The 16,331-nt window shown below is 39.0% G+C and overlaps 1 protein-coding gene across 3 annotated transcripts in view; it reads left to right on the top strand.

Moving 5' to 3' along the window:
* Window positions 1–1,414: 1,414 nt before the first annotated feature.
* Window positions 1,415–16,331, top strand: part of LOC137630572 (synaptic vesicle 2-related protein) — a 115,644-nt gene continuing 100,727 nt past the window's right edge. For 2 of the 3 annotated variants that reach the window (XR_011041734.1, XM_068362105.1), the window contains exons 1-2: window positions 1,415–1,611; window positions 9,500–9,684. Coding sequence is in view for 2 of the 3 variants with exons in the window: in XM_068362105.1 (XP_068218206.1) it covers window positions 1,592–1,611; window positions 9,500–9,684 (205 nt within the window). In the remaining variant the exon portion in view is untranslated. Of the gene's footprint in view, window positions 1,612–1,751; window positions 1,854–9,499; window positions 9,685–16,331 lie in introns of those variants that run through there. The other variant, XM_068362106.1, reaches the window with a different exon arrangement.

The raw sequence follows: 16,331 nt of genomic DNA, 5'->3' as shown, positions 1-16,331 counted from the left end.
CCACGGTCTTCCATTTTCTTGGGGTAGAGTTCTCTTCCTTGAGGGTACACTCGGGCACACTATTCTATCTTATTTCTCTTCCTCTTGTCATTTTGAAGTTTTTATAGTTTATGTATGATAGATTGATTTCAGTGTTGTTATTATTCTTAAACTTCTCTCTCAGCATATTTCCTCATTTCCTTTCCTCGCTGAGCTATTTTTCTTGTTGGAGCCCTTGAGCTTATAACATCCTGCTTTTCCAACTAGGGTTGTATCTTAGCAAATAATAATAATAATAATAATAATAATAATAATAATAATAATAATAATAATAATAATAATAATAATAATAATAATAATAATAATAATAATATAGTGCAGGTTGCTGCGTCCCCATTTCTTAGTCTCTCACCAATCTTTACTTTTTCAATTTCTTACCTTTTCATATATATTGCTTACACTGATTGTTATAATCCTCTTCATTCTCAGGTGCCAATCTGCCTCGACATTTATTAGGGTGAGAATCTCAGTTTGACCCCATTCATGCGGTAATACAGTGGTATTTTATCCCTTCACTATAGTTTCTAATCTTCACGTAAATTATTTACCATATTTATTACACAGTTTTTACACCGTGTCTATCAAAAGCGTATTTATTCATTATCTTTCTTATATTTAATGTATCCTTATAGGTCAAGGATACAATATTTTCCTTTTAAACATTTTCCTTTTAATATTCATCCAATGTTATTTCATCTTCTACATCTTTAGAGTAGATGCAAAATGTTGGGAAATAGCGACCGAGTTTTTTTTTTTTATTATTATTAAAGAACATTCTCTTTTTTTATTTCCTTCCCGTCATAATTCGCAGCTCATATCTTTGTTCTTTCTTTTTAAGCCTCTCTTGTGTTTTGTTGATCTATAAAATACAGTATGTTTCATTCAGCCTTTAAACCGCAATTTAGAGTAATCCGGCATTCTTTTCAGGATTTTGTATGGCATCCCTTCTAATTCCTCTTTTTTCGTTTTCCAATACTTTCCCAAAATATATAAATTAGAAAACTAAGTAGGACTAAAATCAATAATATTCTTACTGTTAAAACCATATCATATCACGAACTTACTATACAGTACTTCCTTATTTTCTGTTTGTATTGTATAGCTAATGGTCACATTCCTTTCACATTTGTTAATTTTATTTGTTTTTCGAATTTTGCCTGACTAGTACTGCCATCTTGTACTGTTATTGTAAGTCAAATTATACTTTTGCATATTTTGTAATGTACTCTCATACCCTGAGAGGGGTCGCTAGAGTTAATAAAAATCTAAATCGAAATCCAAAAAAAAAAAAAAGGAAAAAAGTCTGCTCTACTTCTTCGTTTCTTCGAAGTGATTTCAACGCGTCGGCTGCGTCCGGTAATTGACATTTCGTACCTTTAGTCGTAGCTCAAAAAATACTCACAAACCAGTTTAATAAAGGCTTTACGTTTAACATTTTATTTTCAAGGCGATAGAATTAAAAAGAACATTGACAAAAATCAAATTAAATAAAATGCTTTTGAGATAATATTCATAACAAACATTCGTTTGGTAACCGATTAGTGCAATCTTCATGCCAGTATTAGGCTGTCAGTAAGTATACGTGTGATATAAGTTTTTAAAGAATTTCAAAGTAATTAAATACATTGGCAAAATAAAGGGTATCATAATGATGTCATGAAGTTCTCACTTTTAAGTTCTCAACTTCTCACTTCTAAGTTCTCATTTAATCACAGTGGTTATCATAGGAACGAAATGACCATACGTGTCATCGTCCGTCTGTCATGAATGGCCTGAACAGGTTTCTATTGTATTTTACCAACAGATAATTAGAAGTAAGTATTTTTGTGGCTTGTGATATTTATAACTTATTATACTCTGAACCATTATTATTGCGAGGTTTGTGAAATTTTTATGAATGCTTAGGCCAGCACAATACGAAGGAGGCCAAATGGTACTGTACAATAGGTATAGATTTTGCAACATACAGTACCTTATGATATATATAGATATATATAATGGTGATTGTTAAAATATGAAGAGTTTTACAGAACAATTATATCTTGAATTGCATTGCAATTGCACTAGGCAAGACTCTAGCATAGTCTAGCCTAGCCTAACTTATTCAAGGTAGTGTATTAGCACTAGTCTTACTGGTTTTATTTTATTATAATACAATTTTCCCAAAATGATTTTAATCAGCATATTTCAATAAAACATTACTATAGTCCATTTCTTTTATCAAGGCATATTTGCACCGACTCGCAGGAGTGCCCTTTTAGCTCGGAAAAGTTTCCTGGTCGCTGATTGGTTAGAATTATCTTGTCCAACCAATCAGTGATCAGGAAACTTTTCCCAGCTAAAAGGGCATCTCTGCGAGTTGGTGCAAATATGCCTCGATAAAAGAAATGGACTATAGTACATTCCTTTAAACCAATAATTATGAATCGCCAGATAATAACTGAGGTAATCAAATAATAAGTTTGTATTATTGATAATTAACATGGGAATTTCAGCCTTTGGGGCTAACGAGGGTAGCGAAAATGTTCCGCTTGCTATAATATAGAAGCAATGAGATAATGTTTAATCACAAGCGAAGCGAGCATACGGCAGAATAATGACCAATAAATCATTATCTCAATTAGGTGAGGTGGTAGTAATATGATGAACATATGAAAACTGATTTATCTTCTGACACGTAACCTATTTTCTTTTTAGTTTTGACTCTAGTTTGTAGTAGCTTGCAAAAATCGGCCCCGTGTTGTTTTGTTTTAGGGTTTGACAGCCTCAGGCATCGATATTGAGTGTTAAGAATAATTTTATTTTGGAAATTTGAGATTGTTTCTGAAATCTTTATTGTACAAGCACTTTATAGCTCCACAAGGTGGTGGGGATGGTGATTGTGTTTTGATAACCAAGATCAGAGTAGAAAATCTATTAGGCATACATTCAACTATCTATCTGTCTCCATGACACTTCTCCCAATTTTGGGAGGTAGAAGACAAAAGAAAAAGAAACAAAAGGGGATTCTTTTCTTATTGTTCCTCTTTGCCTGACGAGGGACTCAGCCGAGTTTGGTTGGTACTGCTAGGGTGCCGCACCCCATCTTCCACCGCAAATGAAACGTCATATGCTGACTCACCTACCGCCGCTATCTCAGCTGTCACCAAAGTGACCTGAGGTAGAAGCTTGGCCTATTGGAATAGCATCACAATTGCCAGCCATTCATTTCAATTCCTAGCATGCTGAATTGCCTGTCTCATGTATATCTAACCACTGTGCATAATGCTGATTAAACAGTTTTGAATTTAAGCGTAATTGAAGATGAACAAGAAGACATTAGAAATTGAATGTTGCGCCTTAGCATGTTATTATGATTTGCTAGCCAGTCAGTTATATGATGAAATTATTGACTTTCTCATGCTCCTTTGAACTGTAGAGAGTATTTTCCAATTGATCCTAAAGATACTCGCGATTCTTTATTGGAGTTTGGTAGGGATGTCATTCCAATCATGTGCTTTGCATATACTCATGTTTTCTATTGCATTTTCAGTTGCAAGTTGTCAAAGGCTCATTTTGAAAATAAAATTAAAAATAAAAAATAAAAACATATCTGAGGTTTGACATGCCCCATGAGTGACGGACCAACCTGTCCTTAATTCGCATTGAAAAAGTTTCTCACAGCTGTTGTATGAAATGTAGTTCAAGTATCATCTGTCAGTAGATGTTATTTGGAGAACAAAACCCTAATTGGTGGGGCTGATTTATATTTAATATGTATAAAGTGTTTGTTTGACCTGTATTCTGATTTTTTTTTTTTAATTTGAATTGTGTTAATTCATGTTTCATCTATTTTTACATATTAAAGATGTCCTCCTTTCTGACATTTCTCAGTATTAGGCCCTATAATTAGAAACTAGTCTTCGGGTGGCATCGCCAAACCTCTGCATGGCATTGGTTATTTGTGCTCACTATTAATATTCTAATGATTTAAGACCAGTGCATTATTGTACACCAAGATGAATAGTAAAATATTCATACCTTGCTTGAAAAATACATGGTAAAATATTCATACCTTGCTTGAAAAATACATGGTAAAAATACATACTTCTTGTTGTATGGTAATCCGTAACAATCAAATAGAGACAAATTGAATATCAGAAAAGACTTTAAATGTCCTTACAATATAGGTAATATTCTAACCTAACCTAAAATTTTGGGGTGTACAAATATAGATATGCTGATAAATCACTTATAGCAACATAAAAAGTGTTCGCTCCATAACTGGAATACAAACATACGCTATGTATGAAGGGGTATTACTTTCGGCGAAGCTGAAATGAAGAGCCATTAAAATTTAGCGAGGGTTAACTACCCATGCCAATAATTAGCGGGGGTAGGGGGTGTAGCCTGCTACTGCTCCTGCCCACACACCGGTGATTAAGCCCACTTTACTTTTGACTTGGATGGAGACCGGTTGTTACCGCTCTTCCTCCTCGCCCATTTTAGACTGCCATTAATTTTTGTCTTCTAACTTAAGTCCACCCTTCCGAATGGGTAAATCACCCTTAAATAAATAGCGTAGGTTTGGATTCCAGTTACGGAACAAATGACAAATTTGTAGATAATTTGTATTTTTCCTAACGATAGAAACCTTAGCTATCTATACAAACTTTCCCGCCAGCCCTATCCCCTTTGAAGTCCTATCTCCAAGCAAAGTGAGCTAAATCACCGGTGTGTGAGCGGGAGCGGTAGCAAGCTACCCCCCAACCCCCGCTAACTAGCAGTATGGGTAGTTAACCCTCGCTAGATTTTAATGGCTCATAATATCAGCTTCATCGAGAGTAATAGCCCTAAATAAATAGCTAAGGTTTGTATCATTAGGAAAAATATAAATTATCTACGAATTTGTCATGTTTCCCTGTTTCCCATGCTATGGCAGCTGTGTTTACTGTTGTGCTAGAGTTGTAAGGAAATCCGGGGGGGTGATATGTCATAACGCAAGGTGCCTCCCCTAATTAACTTAAATCACCGAGTCATTGCTTATAAGGGGGAAGGGGGAGCTCTTCCCCACAGCCACCAACCCTCTTGCTAAAATAGGCTCATTTTGATATGCTATTTATCCTAGTCTATGTCCTTTTTTCAACTATTCTATCAGAAATAATCACAAGTGTGACAATCTTCACCAAATTTAGACAAAAAATCAATTGTTGTTACGCTGAAAAAACCTTTGTCATTTAAAAGGGGTTAACTCTCATATGAGGTGGAGACAGCCAATGAAGAATTATCAATGATGTGGCAGCCTCTCTCCACCGGAGCGTCAGGTAGAAAGGCTCTGGCTTGCCCAGGGTACACCATTGTAACTCTGTCCGCTGTACAGTTCGTATGTGTGTTGCGATTCTGGTCTTTGAGTGTTTTTCATTTTGTGTGTACTGTAACTGATTTCTATCATTTTAGTATGAGTGCAAAACAAGTTTGTGTTATGTGGATGGTCATCATTGTGAAATGTATATGAGGCATTTAGAGGTCAATTCTCATTCTTTATGCCCGGCGTGTAAGGGACATCGATGCACGTCGGAGTCTCCTTGTGCTGTGTGTCGGGAGTGGTCGTTCTCCCAGTGGGAAAAATTTTGAGGTAGAAAGAAAAAGAAATCAAAATGGGATCATTCTCTTTCGATGGCTTCAGTTTTGAAAGGTTGTAAACCATCTAAATCTCTTTTTCTGAAATTCAAAATACCCCATCCTGTTCCTTTGTTCTTGAGGCTTTCACAGGACAAGACAACGAGGAATGGTGACCAAGCATTACACCAGGATTTTCCTGCCTACATGGATTCTTCTGTCCTCTATAATGAAGCAAGAGATCCTATGTTTGAGTTTGAACCTCTTGTGTCATCCTTATCTCCTGTCGTTGAGTGGGCTCCAACCGAGGTTCACTGCATGGTGGCTGAGAAATGCCCTGGTGTGCCATTGAATTTACTTCCTTTTGCCTTTGCCTCTTATGATCAGATTTTCAAAACTGATGAGGGGTTGATTAGTGAGTTTTCTGGCTATTCGCCTCATGAATCATTAGTACTGTACAGTCAACGAAGGCTTCACCTGAGCGCCCATACTCGCCGCTATGTTTGCCATCATTGAGAAGGCCGACACTACCGACCATAATGTTCTACAAGACTGTGTAGAGATAACAGCAATTGACAAGACTAGCATCATGCTGTACCTACCAAGACCATTTGACAGTCGCATGATGGTGCAAAATGTGTAGCGCACCCCGCATCCCACAAGGTAAGGGAGCACGAGGCACATCCACCATTCCGGAGTACCAGGGGGCAAGAAATGCGTCGATCCACAGTTAGGGAAGCGAGAAGTGTGTCCGTTGATCCGCAGTTCAGGCGAGCACACTGCCTTCCCTCGCAGTTCACTTCCTCAAGAATCTCGACTATAAGTGTCACTTTTCAGGTTTGCCCTGTCCCTAAAGAGCACCCGTCATTTCGTCAGGATATTACTTCCCTGTTTGGGAACGAACCCCACAACCCCAGGCTATAAATGTGCCTGTTCCTCAGGAATTGGAAGTCATTGCACTGGAACAATGCTCTGACAGGGAATGACCTATGCCCTGTCCTCCATTCCCAAGGATGGCTCCTCAACTTCTGAGTTCAGTATCCAACCCCTTTAGGCTTCCTAGGTCTTGTACATCACAGTTCAGTCGGAACCCGACAGATATGGTCGCCCTTCTAAGAGACATTGGGCTAGTACTCCAGTACTGCATAGTGCTCAGGTTAAATGCGAGTATTGTCTTGCCCCTTTCCATAGGTCCACATACCATTATCCTGACCCAGTTTCCCCCGATGGCGTGACACTACAGGATGACCTCATGTTGAAATCTACCTTCTTTGTTCCTGCTCCAGACGTCCAGAGAGAGATAAAAGATGTGCTGGAACGATATCAGAACCGTCCTTTTTTAGTGAAATCAGAGCCCCCTAGTTAGCGCATTTGAATAGCATCTCCGGACAACTCCTCCCCTGTACCTATTGATCAGGGATATGATTCATCTGATCATTCATGTATTCATCCATTATATTCTTCGGCTCCAAAATCAGGTGAGGAATCTTTTTTTTGAGAGTTTTCTGAGTTATTTGAAAACTTAATAACTTTGGTGATATGCCTAGAGCTCCGTTTGGGTGAAAAAAGATATTGATTGATGCTTATTTTTTGGAGCCTCATGGCTCTAGGCATCAAATGGAACTACAGTGATTTCAACAGGCTGCAGATACTATCCAGAGGATTAAACTACAAGTGTTAGCGCCTAAAGATTCCCTTAAAGCTGCCCTTTCGAAACAATATATTTTATATTACAGAAACAGCTTATCCAGGTCCGTTGGCTTAGTGGCCAACTGTCGTCTTGGCAGGTGAGACAATGAACTTGGAATCTGTTGCCATGTCAGCCATGCAAGCGTGTTTCTGGTTGGACTACTGATCAGGTACAGTTTCCTACTATATATGCGGTTTCTTATTGTAAACGTCGCTGCCTGGTGATTACCATACTGGGTTCGAGTCCCACTCAAACTCATTATTGTAGTTCTTTTGGTCGCTGCAACATCACCCCCCTTTTGAGTTAAGGATGGGGGGATTGGGGTAGCTAATAGGTCTACCTGCTGAGTCATCAGCAGTCATTACCTGGCCATCCTTGGTCCTAGCTTGGGTGGAGAGGGGTCTTGGGTGCTGATCATATGTATATATGGTCAGTTTCTAGCAGTGGGATGCAGTTATTAACAAGTTTGTTTGTCAAATGGTGTCTCTGGATTCATTGGCGTTGTGTAATGTTCTTTTGACACAATGTCTGACCCTCTTCCTGCCTGAAGAAATCGCAGCAATAGCACGATAAGCAAACCAAGCCACCTTCTTTCAACAAGTGGTTTCATCTAAACAGGCTCCTCTGGTGCCTGCCAGGCCCTAATCCTCCCCTGCCTAAGCTGCCTCAACAGCATGGTTGGCTTCTTCCCAAGGCTGGCCATCCTCATTATAGGAGACAAGGCGACTTATCCTATTCCTTTCATTACTGTGGTCAAGTAAGGTAGGGAGTGTTATGGGCTCTCTTTTATCGTCAAGATATTGAACGTTAGGGACATCTTGTTCCTCCTCTCTTTGTTACTGAGTTTCTAACTAACACTTGAATTTCATCTGTTGTCGATGCCAGGATTCCTCATCTCAGTTTGCGAGCCAAAATATGTAACAGACAATCGGTGTCAGCTACTTTTAGAGTTTTTGCCAGGCTGCTTAACCATTACTTTAAACATACACATACAACTAGACCTCACCTACAGCTCCTCTATCTCGTCACGAAGAGAGTGAAGGTGACTAAATACAATCTTCTGGTAGAGGGAAGTCATTGACTGTAACCATGCACCATTCCCACCTCCTACTCTGGGAGAAGCTCAGGGTAAACTCAGGATGCTAGGAGAGTAGGTACAACCTTGTCGTTCTGTAAGAGATCTCCTGTGTCACAGGTACTTCAGGCATTCATATGAAAACATTAGATGACTCACAGGTACCCAGACACTTTTCACTAGGACGTGTAGTAGCTACACAGGAGGTGGTGTCACTGCCTCGACACCTTTACACAGGACCTTTGTAGCGGATTAAGGATGGAGGTTTCATGTTAGATTGGGATGAAAATGAAGATAGACTGGCCGTTTCCTTTCATTATCATCTGGAGTATATCATCGGAAACCCTGTCAGCTCGAATCGTTCTGTCTGCAGGCAAGCCCCACCTTACTGGTAGCTTTTATATGACATGGTATAGAAGTGTCATTCCACACACTCCTTATGAGGGGGAGCTTGTAGTAACCAGGCAAATGCATTATATATGCCACAAGGTGTGAATCAAGTAAACCAATGGGATACTACTGCTACTAGGTTGGAACCAGGCAAACCCATTAGTAAACATAGGCCTCAGTGTTACAACACAGATTTTCTGCTCAGTGTCCTTTATTGCGTGTCATTGATCCACGAGGTGTAAGGAATTTGAACTCTCACTACCTACAAGGTCAGAGTATAGGAATCCCGGTCTTAGCTTTCCAGCTAGTAGGAGCAAGAATTTCCTCCTGCCTAAGGATGAATCTTCGATGTAAATGTTTGTATTTAGCCCAGAATAAATAACGAGTTTGGAGGTAATTTTTATTTTTCCTAACAACAAACTTGAGTCTTTTACTCATACTTTCCTGCCATCACCAACCCCCCTAGAAAGTCAAAGTTGCAATCAGAATAACTACTTAGTGAGCAAGCATGAGGTTGGGGTTTCCCCACTCCCAGCCGCTAACTACTGGCCAACTACCTACACTTCATTAGAAAATTTTGATTGCTGTATGCTCCAGCTTTGCTGTTATATCCTATATAAAAGACTCGTGTTTGTATAGTTCGGAAAAATATAAATTTCCAACAAATTTGTTATAAAAGTATTAATTTTTTTGATTTCCTCTTTTAGGACTGCAACAATGAACCGTATTCGTTCCAATAGTGAAGCTTATGAAGAATCTGAAATTTCAAGTAATGAGGCTAAGGATTCTTATGATGGCTTCAGCAGTAGTCCTTCAAGTTCAGCACCAACCTCTCTGGATCCTGGAGCACAAATTGAGATGTCTGCAGCAGTGTCTGGTGTTGTACCAGATGGTAAGTATGATACTTATAGAACCAAAGTAGTTTTAGCGATGCAGTTTTCTATTATTGATATAAAATTATTACGATTGTTAATATATTATTGTTAGAAAAGTAGATGAAATTCAGAAAAGTTTTGACAAAAGCAATAGCTGCATCAGCCATATTAGAAATGTAGGGAAAATTATCTCTGTTCCCACACGAAATACAAACCTTCATCCTTTAATACGAAGAGGTGTTTTCACCTTGGTTGGAACCCTGCTGCTGTAAACGTATCCAAGGATTTGTCGGTAGTTACTGGTGGGCAGCTGGGAAGCCCCACTCCTCAGGCAGCAAACAGAGTAGCCACTTTGTTTTCAATTATAGGAGAGTACATAGGTATTCCCAGCTCCACCAACTTTAAATTTGTTCCTACGTGAGTGCAAGCCTTCATCATTTATAAGAGTACTGTATGTTTCCAGCTTTACTGGAACTTGGCTGCTAAAATTTATAGAACGAGGTGTTTGTAGTTACTGCATGTAAAGGTATACTGTACCAGTTTTATGTGCTGTGCTTCAGCCTGCTGAAAGCTTATCAAGTGTTCACAAGAGTGTTCACGCTTGTCTCAACCTGGGCCCATGTAAGTGGCACTTGTTTTTTTTGGTACCTAGATGCCTGGTTGATTCAGGCAGACTCAGTGGAGACCCTTCTTTTACACCAAGACAGGCTTCTCTCATTTTGCCCCGACCTGAGGGTCGTGGTGAATTTCGAGAATCCTCACTGCAACCATTTCAGAACCTGGTATATCTGGAAATATAAATAAACACCCAATTAGGAAAAGTGTTTCCATTTCAAAGAAGAATCAAGAGATTCAAAGAAGTGGCTTGACCCTTTCTCTTGCAAGGCTTGCTACTACCTCACCTGTGACAATGCCTCCTGGGGCACCTGACTTTCCTTGAACGTCTGGTCCCCCAACAGTCGCCTTTGCATTCGATCTCTCCAGTAGCAGCTGAAGACCTTCTGGTCTCAAAGCAAGGACATGCTGGTTCTGGTAGGGCTAGAGCAAAAGAGACTTGAATTGGAGGGTCCTAGAAGTCAACCTTCTCAAAGGGAAAGATCTTCTCTCTCCTTCCCTGACTTGACTCTCATTACGGATGCATCAAAAGAAGGGTGGTGGGGCTCACCTGTTACGGCACATAGCCTCCAGACTGTGGTCCAATTCCAATTGGCTGAGCCACATAAACCTCCTGAAAATGAGGGCAACCCTTCCAGCTCTTCAGCATTTCCATTCAGGTCACTCTGTAGTGTTGATGAGTGACAATGCAATGGTAATGGCATATCTAAACAAATAAGGAGGTACTTTTTCAATTACTTTGCCATATAGCCGTGGAAATTCTGCAATGGATGGAAAGACGATTCGATTTCCCTGTCAGGCCTGTTCATACCAGGCAAGAGGAACATTCTGGCAGACAATCTGAGCAGAACTCGGATAGTTGGTTCCGAGTGGTCTTTGCATTCCCAGATAGCCAACAAAGTCTTGACTTTGTGGGGTTCCCCAATACTAGACCTGTTCATGATATCTTAGCCGGAAACTTCTGGTGTACTGTTCACTGGTATCTGACCCACAGGGGGACTCCCAGGATGTCTTTCAATACCTGTGAGACAACCTGGACATCTATGTATTCCTCAACAAGCTGAGGTCATCCTAGAACCTGTCAATGACTAATAGCACCACTGTGGTAGCAAGCAGTATGGTATCCAGACCTTCTACTTGTGCTGACATAGGTTTTAAGGAAGCCTCCACCCCTACACATTTTTCTTTGGTAACCACACGCAGAGATCTTTCACAAGACAGTCGCATCCCTACAGCTTCACACCTGGAGGTTATTCAACATCTGACAAGGAGTGGTTTTTCTCACACTGCAGTGAAGCAGATGTCTGGGTACCTCTGGAGGTCTTCTATGGCCGTCTACCAGGCGACGTGGACACTATTTTGTAGTTGGTGTCGTGGAAGCCACTATACCCTGATGGGTGAGTTTTTGTTGCATCTACAGGAGGAAAAACTTTGCTCAGTTTAGGCAGTGAAAGGTTTTCAGCCCTTAGCCAGAAAGGAGTCGATATTTCCTCCTGGACAGAAGTGTGTATGCTCATACAAAGTTTCAATCTTACATACCCTCAGTCGGAAGCGAGACCATCTCCTTGGAACATGTTGAAGGTACTATGTTTGCTGAAAGTAGGATGGTCATCATTATTGCACTTGCCTCAGCAAAGAGGGTTAGTGAGTGGCATGGTCTATCCTATAACATTACCTATTCAAGAGGATGGGGGTAAATAACACTCGACTTCATCTCAGAGTTTATTACTAAGACTCAAAATCTGGCTATAGGGGTCGAGGTTCAGGCCCTTCCAGATTTCGAGTCTTCAGGAAGTAACTTTTCCTGACCAACTGTTACTATGTCCTGTGAGAGTGTTATGGCTCTATCTCAAGCATACTAAGAGAACTCGCCCTCATGTCAAGTGTCTGCTTCTGAGTATGGTCATGGTTGAAAGGAGACTCACCAAGACCACTGTTTCCTCTTGCATTCATCAGGTCATAGACTGTAGTCTTGATCATCACTCTGCTCAACAGAGTAGAAGACCTAGAGCTCATAACGTCAAGGCATAAGCATATCCTTGGCATTCAAGAGAAGTTTCTCTGTGGTGCAGGTACTCCAAGCACCTACTACATGCAAGACATAACCCATAGGACCCTAGATACTTTGACTGTAGGAACTGTGGTTGTTGCTCAACAAGTGGCTTAGCTACCTTAACTCCCTTGCAGGACTAGTAGCAGTCAGCCGAGGGCAGAAGTTACACAATTTTAATCTGTGATGAATGGATAGAATGACTGGCCTTTTCTTCCTTCTTCCCCTCTCTTAGGGCACAGCATCTGCTGTAGACTCTGTAAGCTGGCCTCCTGACTGCAAACAAGCACCATATTAGTTTTGTGATTTGAAATATGTGTGTACTGTATATTTTGTTATGTCCCCCAATGTCCCTGTGAGGGGGACTTTGTGAGTGCCTAGTTGTTATATGAGTGTGGGTCAACTCACTCCTTATACTTACCGGGTAAAATCACACAGAGTTTTCCACTCACCATGATTGCTTAGGCCATCAACTCTCTAACATTGACAGGCTGAGGCTCCACAAGGCATCAGGATACTCTTCTCATTCCCTATCAAGATCAGATTTGTATCCCAGGGCAATGTGTCCAGCTAGAGGAAATTTGTACTTTAACCCACCTAGAGACGAGTCTCCTAAGTAAAGAACGAAGGTTTCTATTCATGAATGAACATATGACAGTTTTAGATGTAAATTGTATTTGTCCAAACTATACAAACTTATACATATTCCTTACACATACTTGTCCCGCCATCACCTTTCCCCTAGAGGTCCTGCCTGCAATCAAAAGTGAAGAACTCACTGGATTAGTGTGTGAGCAGGAATGTTGATTTGCTCCCCTACCCTGGCTAACCAGCGGAGAGTTGTTGAAACCACAGGAATGTTTTATGCCTAAATGCAGCTCGCATTGTAACATATATCCTAAGTAAAGAACTCGCCTTTGTATAGTTAATAAAGATATGAATTATCCTTATTGATAGGTATTCATTACATATTCTTTAATGGAATTGGCAAGGCCTTAGATCTAAATATGAATTTTTAAAAATATTATTCAAGGAAAATTTTCTAATCATCTTATCCTTGGAAGAAGTAATATTAGGCCAAAACAAATTATGTCCCAGATGATATGGATTTTATCATAATGAAGCCAGGAAGACAAATGTAGACATGGTGGGAGTGTAATATTAGTAAGATGAGATATCATCCATAGTAAGATATAACTACTAACAAATCTTCAAGCAGTAGCAGTACAAGTAAGATTTAGAAAAGGTAGAAATTATACTGACCAAATTTTGATTTTAAGACATGTCATACAGCAATGTGTAGAATTTAGAAATCCACTTTTGATGGCATTTGTAGAATATGAAAAAGCCTTGATAGTGTTCACCAGCCAATTTTGTGGAGAATCTTTCGTTATTATGTTGTTCCTCTTGAGTATGTAAATTTGATAGAGTGTTCATGAGCATAGCAATTGTAACGTTAATGTTTGTGGAGCTCTATCAAATGAATTTCCAGTGAAAAGCGGAGTACTCCAAGGGAATGTGTTGTCACCTCTGTTGTTTATCCTCGTGGATTTTGTAATGCATAGAACAGTTGGATATGGTGGAAAAGGATTGGACTGTATTAGTGGTAGGATATTCGCGGACCTAGAGTATGCTGATGACGCTGTCATAAGCAAAACACCACAGGACTTGTAAAGCTTGCTTACCAGAATGCATGAAATATCACATCAGGTTGGGCTCAAGATAAATAGAAGAAAGATGATGATAATGAGAACAGAATATGCAATGGAAGATGAAATATCATTGAAAGGAGAAAGGATTAATGAGGTGGAATCATTTAAGTATTGAGGAAGTATGATCTCTAATACAGGATCTTTAGAATTGGTGTTTAATGAAAGATTGAATAAATCAAATCAGACAATGGCTAGATTAAGTAAAATTTGTAAATCAAATCCCCTGAAATTACATATAAAGATCAGGCTTTATATCAAGTTTAGTGAGATCGGTGTTACTCTATGGACATGAGTCGTGGTATGACAATGAAACAATATCCATCATATTTGAGAACAAAGCCTTCAGAAGAATATTTGGAGTTAATTGGCAGGACAGGATTAGAAACAAAACTATAAGAGATTACTTGAGTACCATATGTGGATGAGATTATGGTGAGGGGTATATCAAGATGGTTTGGGCATGCTGTTTGCACTTCCCAAGAGATTAGTTCACCAAACTTTCAACTAGGTTCCACTTGGCACTAGAAGAATTGGAAGACCCAGACCTACATGGCTGAGGAATATGAAATGTGAGGTAGATGATGAGTGGAGAAACATTGATATAAAAGCTCAAGATAGAGATGACTGGCGAAATCTAACCAAGGACCTTTGCATCAATAGGTGTAGGAGGAGATAATGATGGTTATACACCATCTGCTCCATATATCTGCCACCCAATCGAGTTGACTAAAACCTAAAGCAAGAACTTTATTATTTGATACATAAGCTTCCTAAGCTTTTATACTATTGGGAGACTTTGATGGGAGATGTTATTTCTTACTCCCAAGGCAATCAGATTTTTTTCTTTCATTGAAGAGAAAGAGCTTGCTGTTTTGAATACTTGAGCACCAACACATTTTCATGTATGAATGGAACCTGTACGTCTATAGATATCTCATTGTGCACTCCTGAGTATTTTTTAGAATTTTCATGGGAAGTAATGGATGAAGGTATTGGAGGTGACCATTTTCCTTTCCTAATTCATTTAGTTGATTAAATAGCTGCACCAAGATCTCTACGATGGATAATTGATAAAGCTAATTGGGCATTATTTGCTGTACTTAGATTATTAGAAATAGATGCTGATAATTTTCCCACTATACTGGAAGCTTGGGTTTTTGAATAGTCAATATAGAGGCCTGTACTACTGGCCAGTTTGCACGAAAAACAGATCCTTGGTGGAATATCCAAAGTTGAATAACTTGTAAAGCTATGAGAGTAGTATTTACTCGATATAGGCGTCATTCCTCTAATAACTATTTAGTTTGTTGTAAGAAAGTAAGAGCTAAGTTTCGATATCAAATCAAACAGGTTAAACCCCAGACTTATGTAGATTTTATATCCAAAATTGGAGGACTAACTTAAAAAAAGTCTATATAGAAATAAGAAAGATCAGCGGGAAACACATACCATTCCCATCACCTGTAATGGAATGCAATGGTCAAATGGTACAAAATCCTGAAGATGTAAGTGAAGCTTTTGGAGATTATTTTTAAAAAATGTTTTTAAGAAATCCTACATCTATGTATTACTAAGAGTTCATTCAAGAAGAAAATTACCCTCTAGACTTTGGAGCTGTAAGAGTGGTATTATATGGAGCTGTAAGAATGGACTTGTAATTTTCCTTTTAGCATGAAAGAACTTTTGTCAGCGTTAGCTACATGTGATGATTTGGCTCCTGAAATTGATATTATCACCTATTCAATTATCAAACATTTACCCATAAAAACTAAATAAATTTTGCTCAGTATCATCAATAGAATTTAGAAAGAGTTTATTCCTAAAATATTTGGAATATTTCTATCATTTTAGCCTTTTTGAAACCTGGAAAAGATGGTAAATTTGTGACCAATTTTGGGCCAATTGCATTACCATCTTGTACAGTATATGTATATTAATGTAAAAGATGGTAAATATATGATTGGTATTGGATTTAAAACAACTGAAAGGATTTTTAACCCCTCACAATGTGGATTCCGATGAATGCGATCCTGCACTGATGTTTTAGCAAGATGAGAGGCATCAATTTGTAAAGCTTTTGCCAGTAAGAAACATCACACATTCATTTTCAAACCATTCATGAAATTGGACTAAGAGTGGAACGTCGACTGTTAGGCCTTTCCTGAATTACTTTCAATTTAGAGTTAGAGTATGCAGTATATTCTCATTAATTCATAATTAAGAACAATGTGTTCCACAAGCCAGCATTCTAGTGTAACATAGTTTGCTTTATCCATAAATGGCATTA

The sequence above is a fragment of the Palaemon carinicauda genome, chromosome 38, assembly GCF_036898095.1.
Source record: "Palaemon carinicauda isolate YSFRI2023 chromosome 38, ASM3689809v2, whole genome shotgun sequence".
In the NCBI taxonomy this organism is placed as follows: Eukaryota; Metazoa; Arthropoda; class Malacostraca; order Decapoda; family Palaemonidae; genus Palaemon; species Palaemon carinicauda.
The sequence above is the reverse complement of the archived record's forward strand: the minus strand, read 5'-3'. Positions and strand labels throughout refer to the sequence as shown.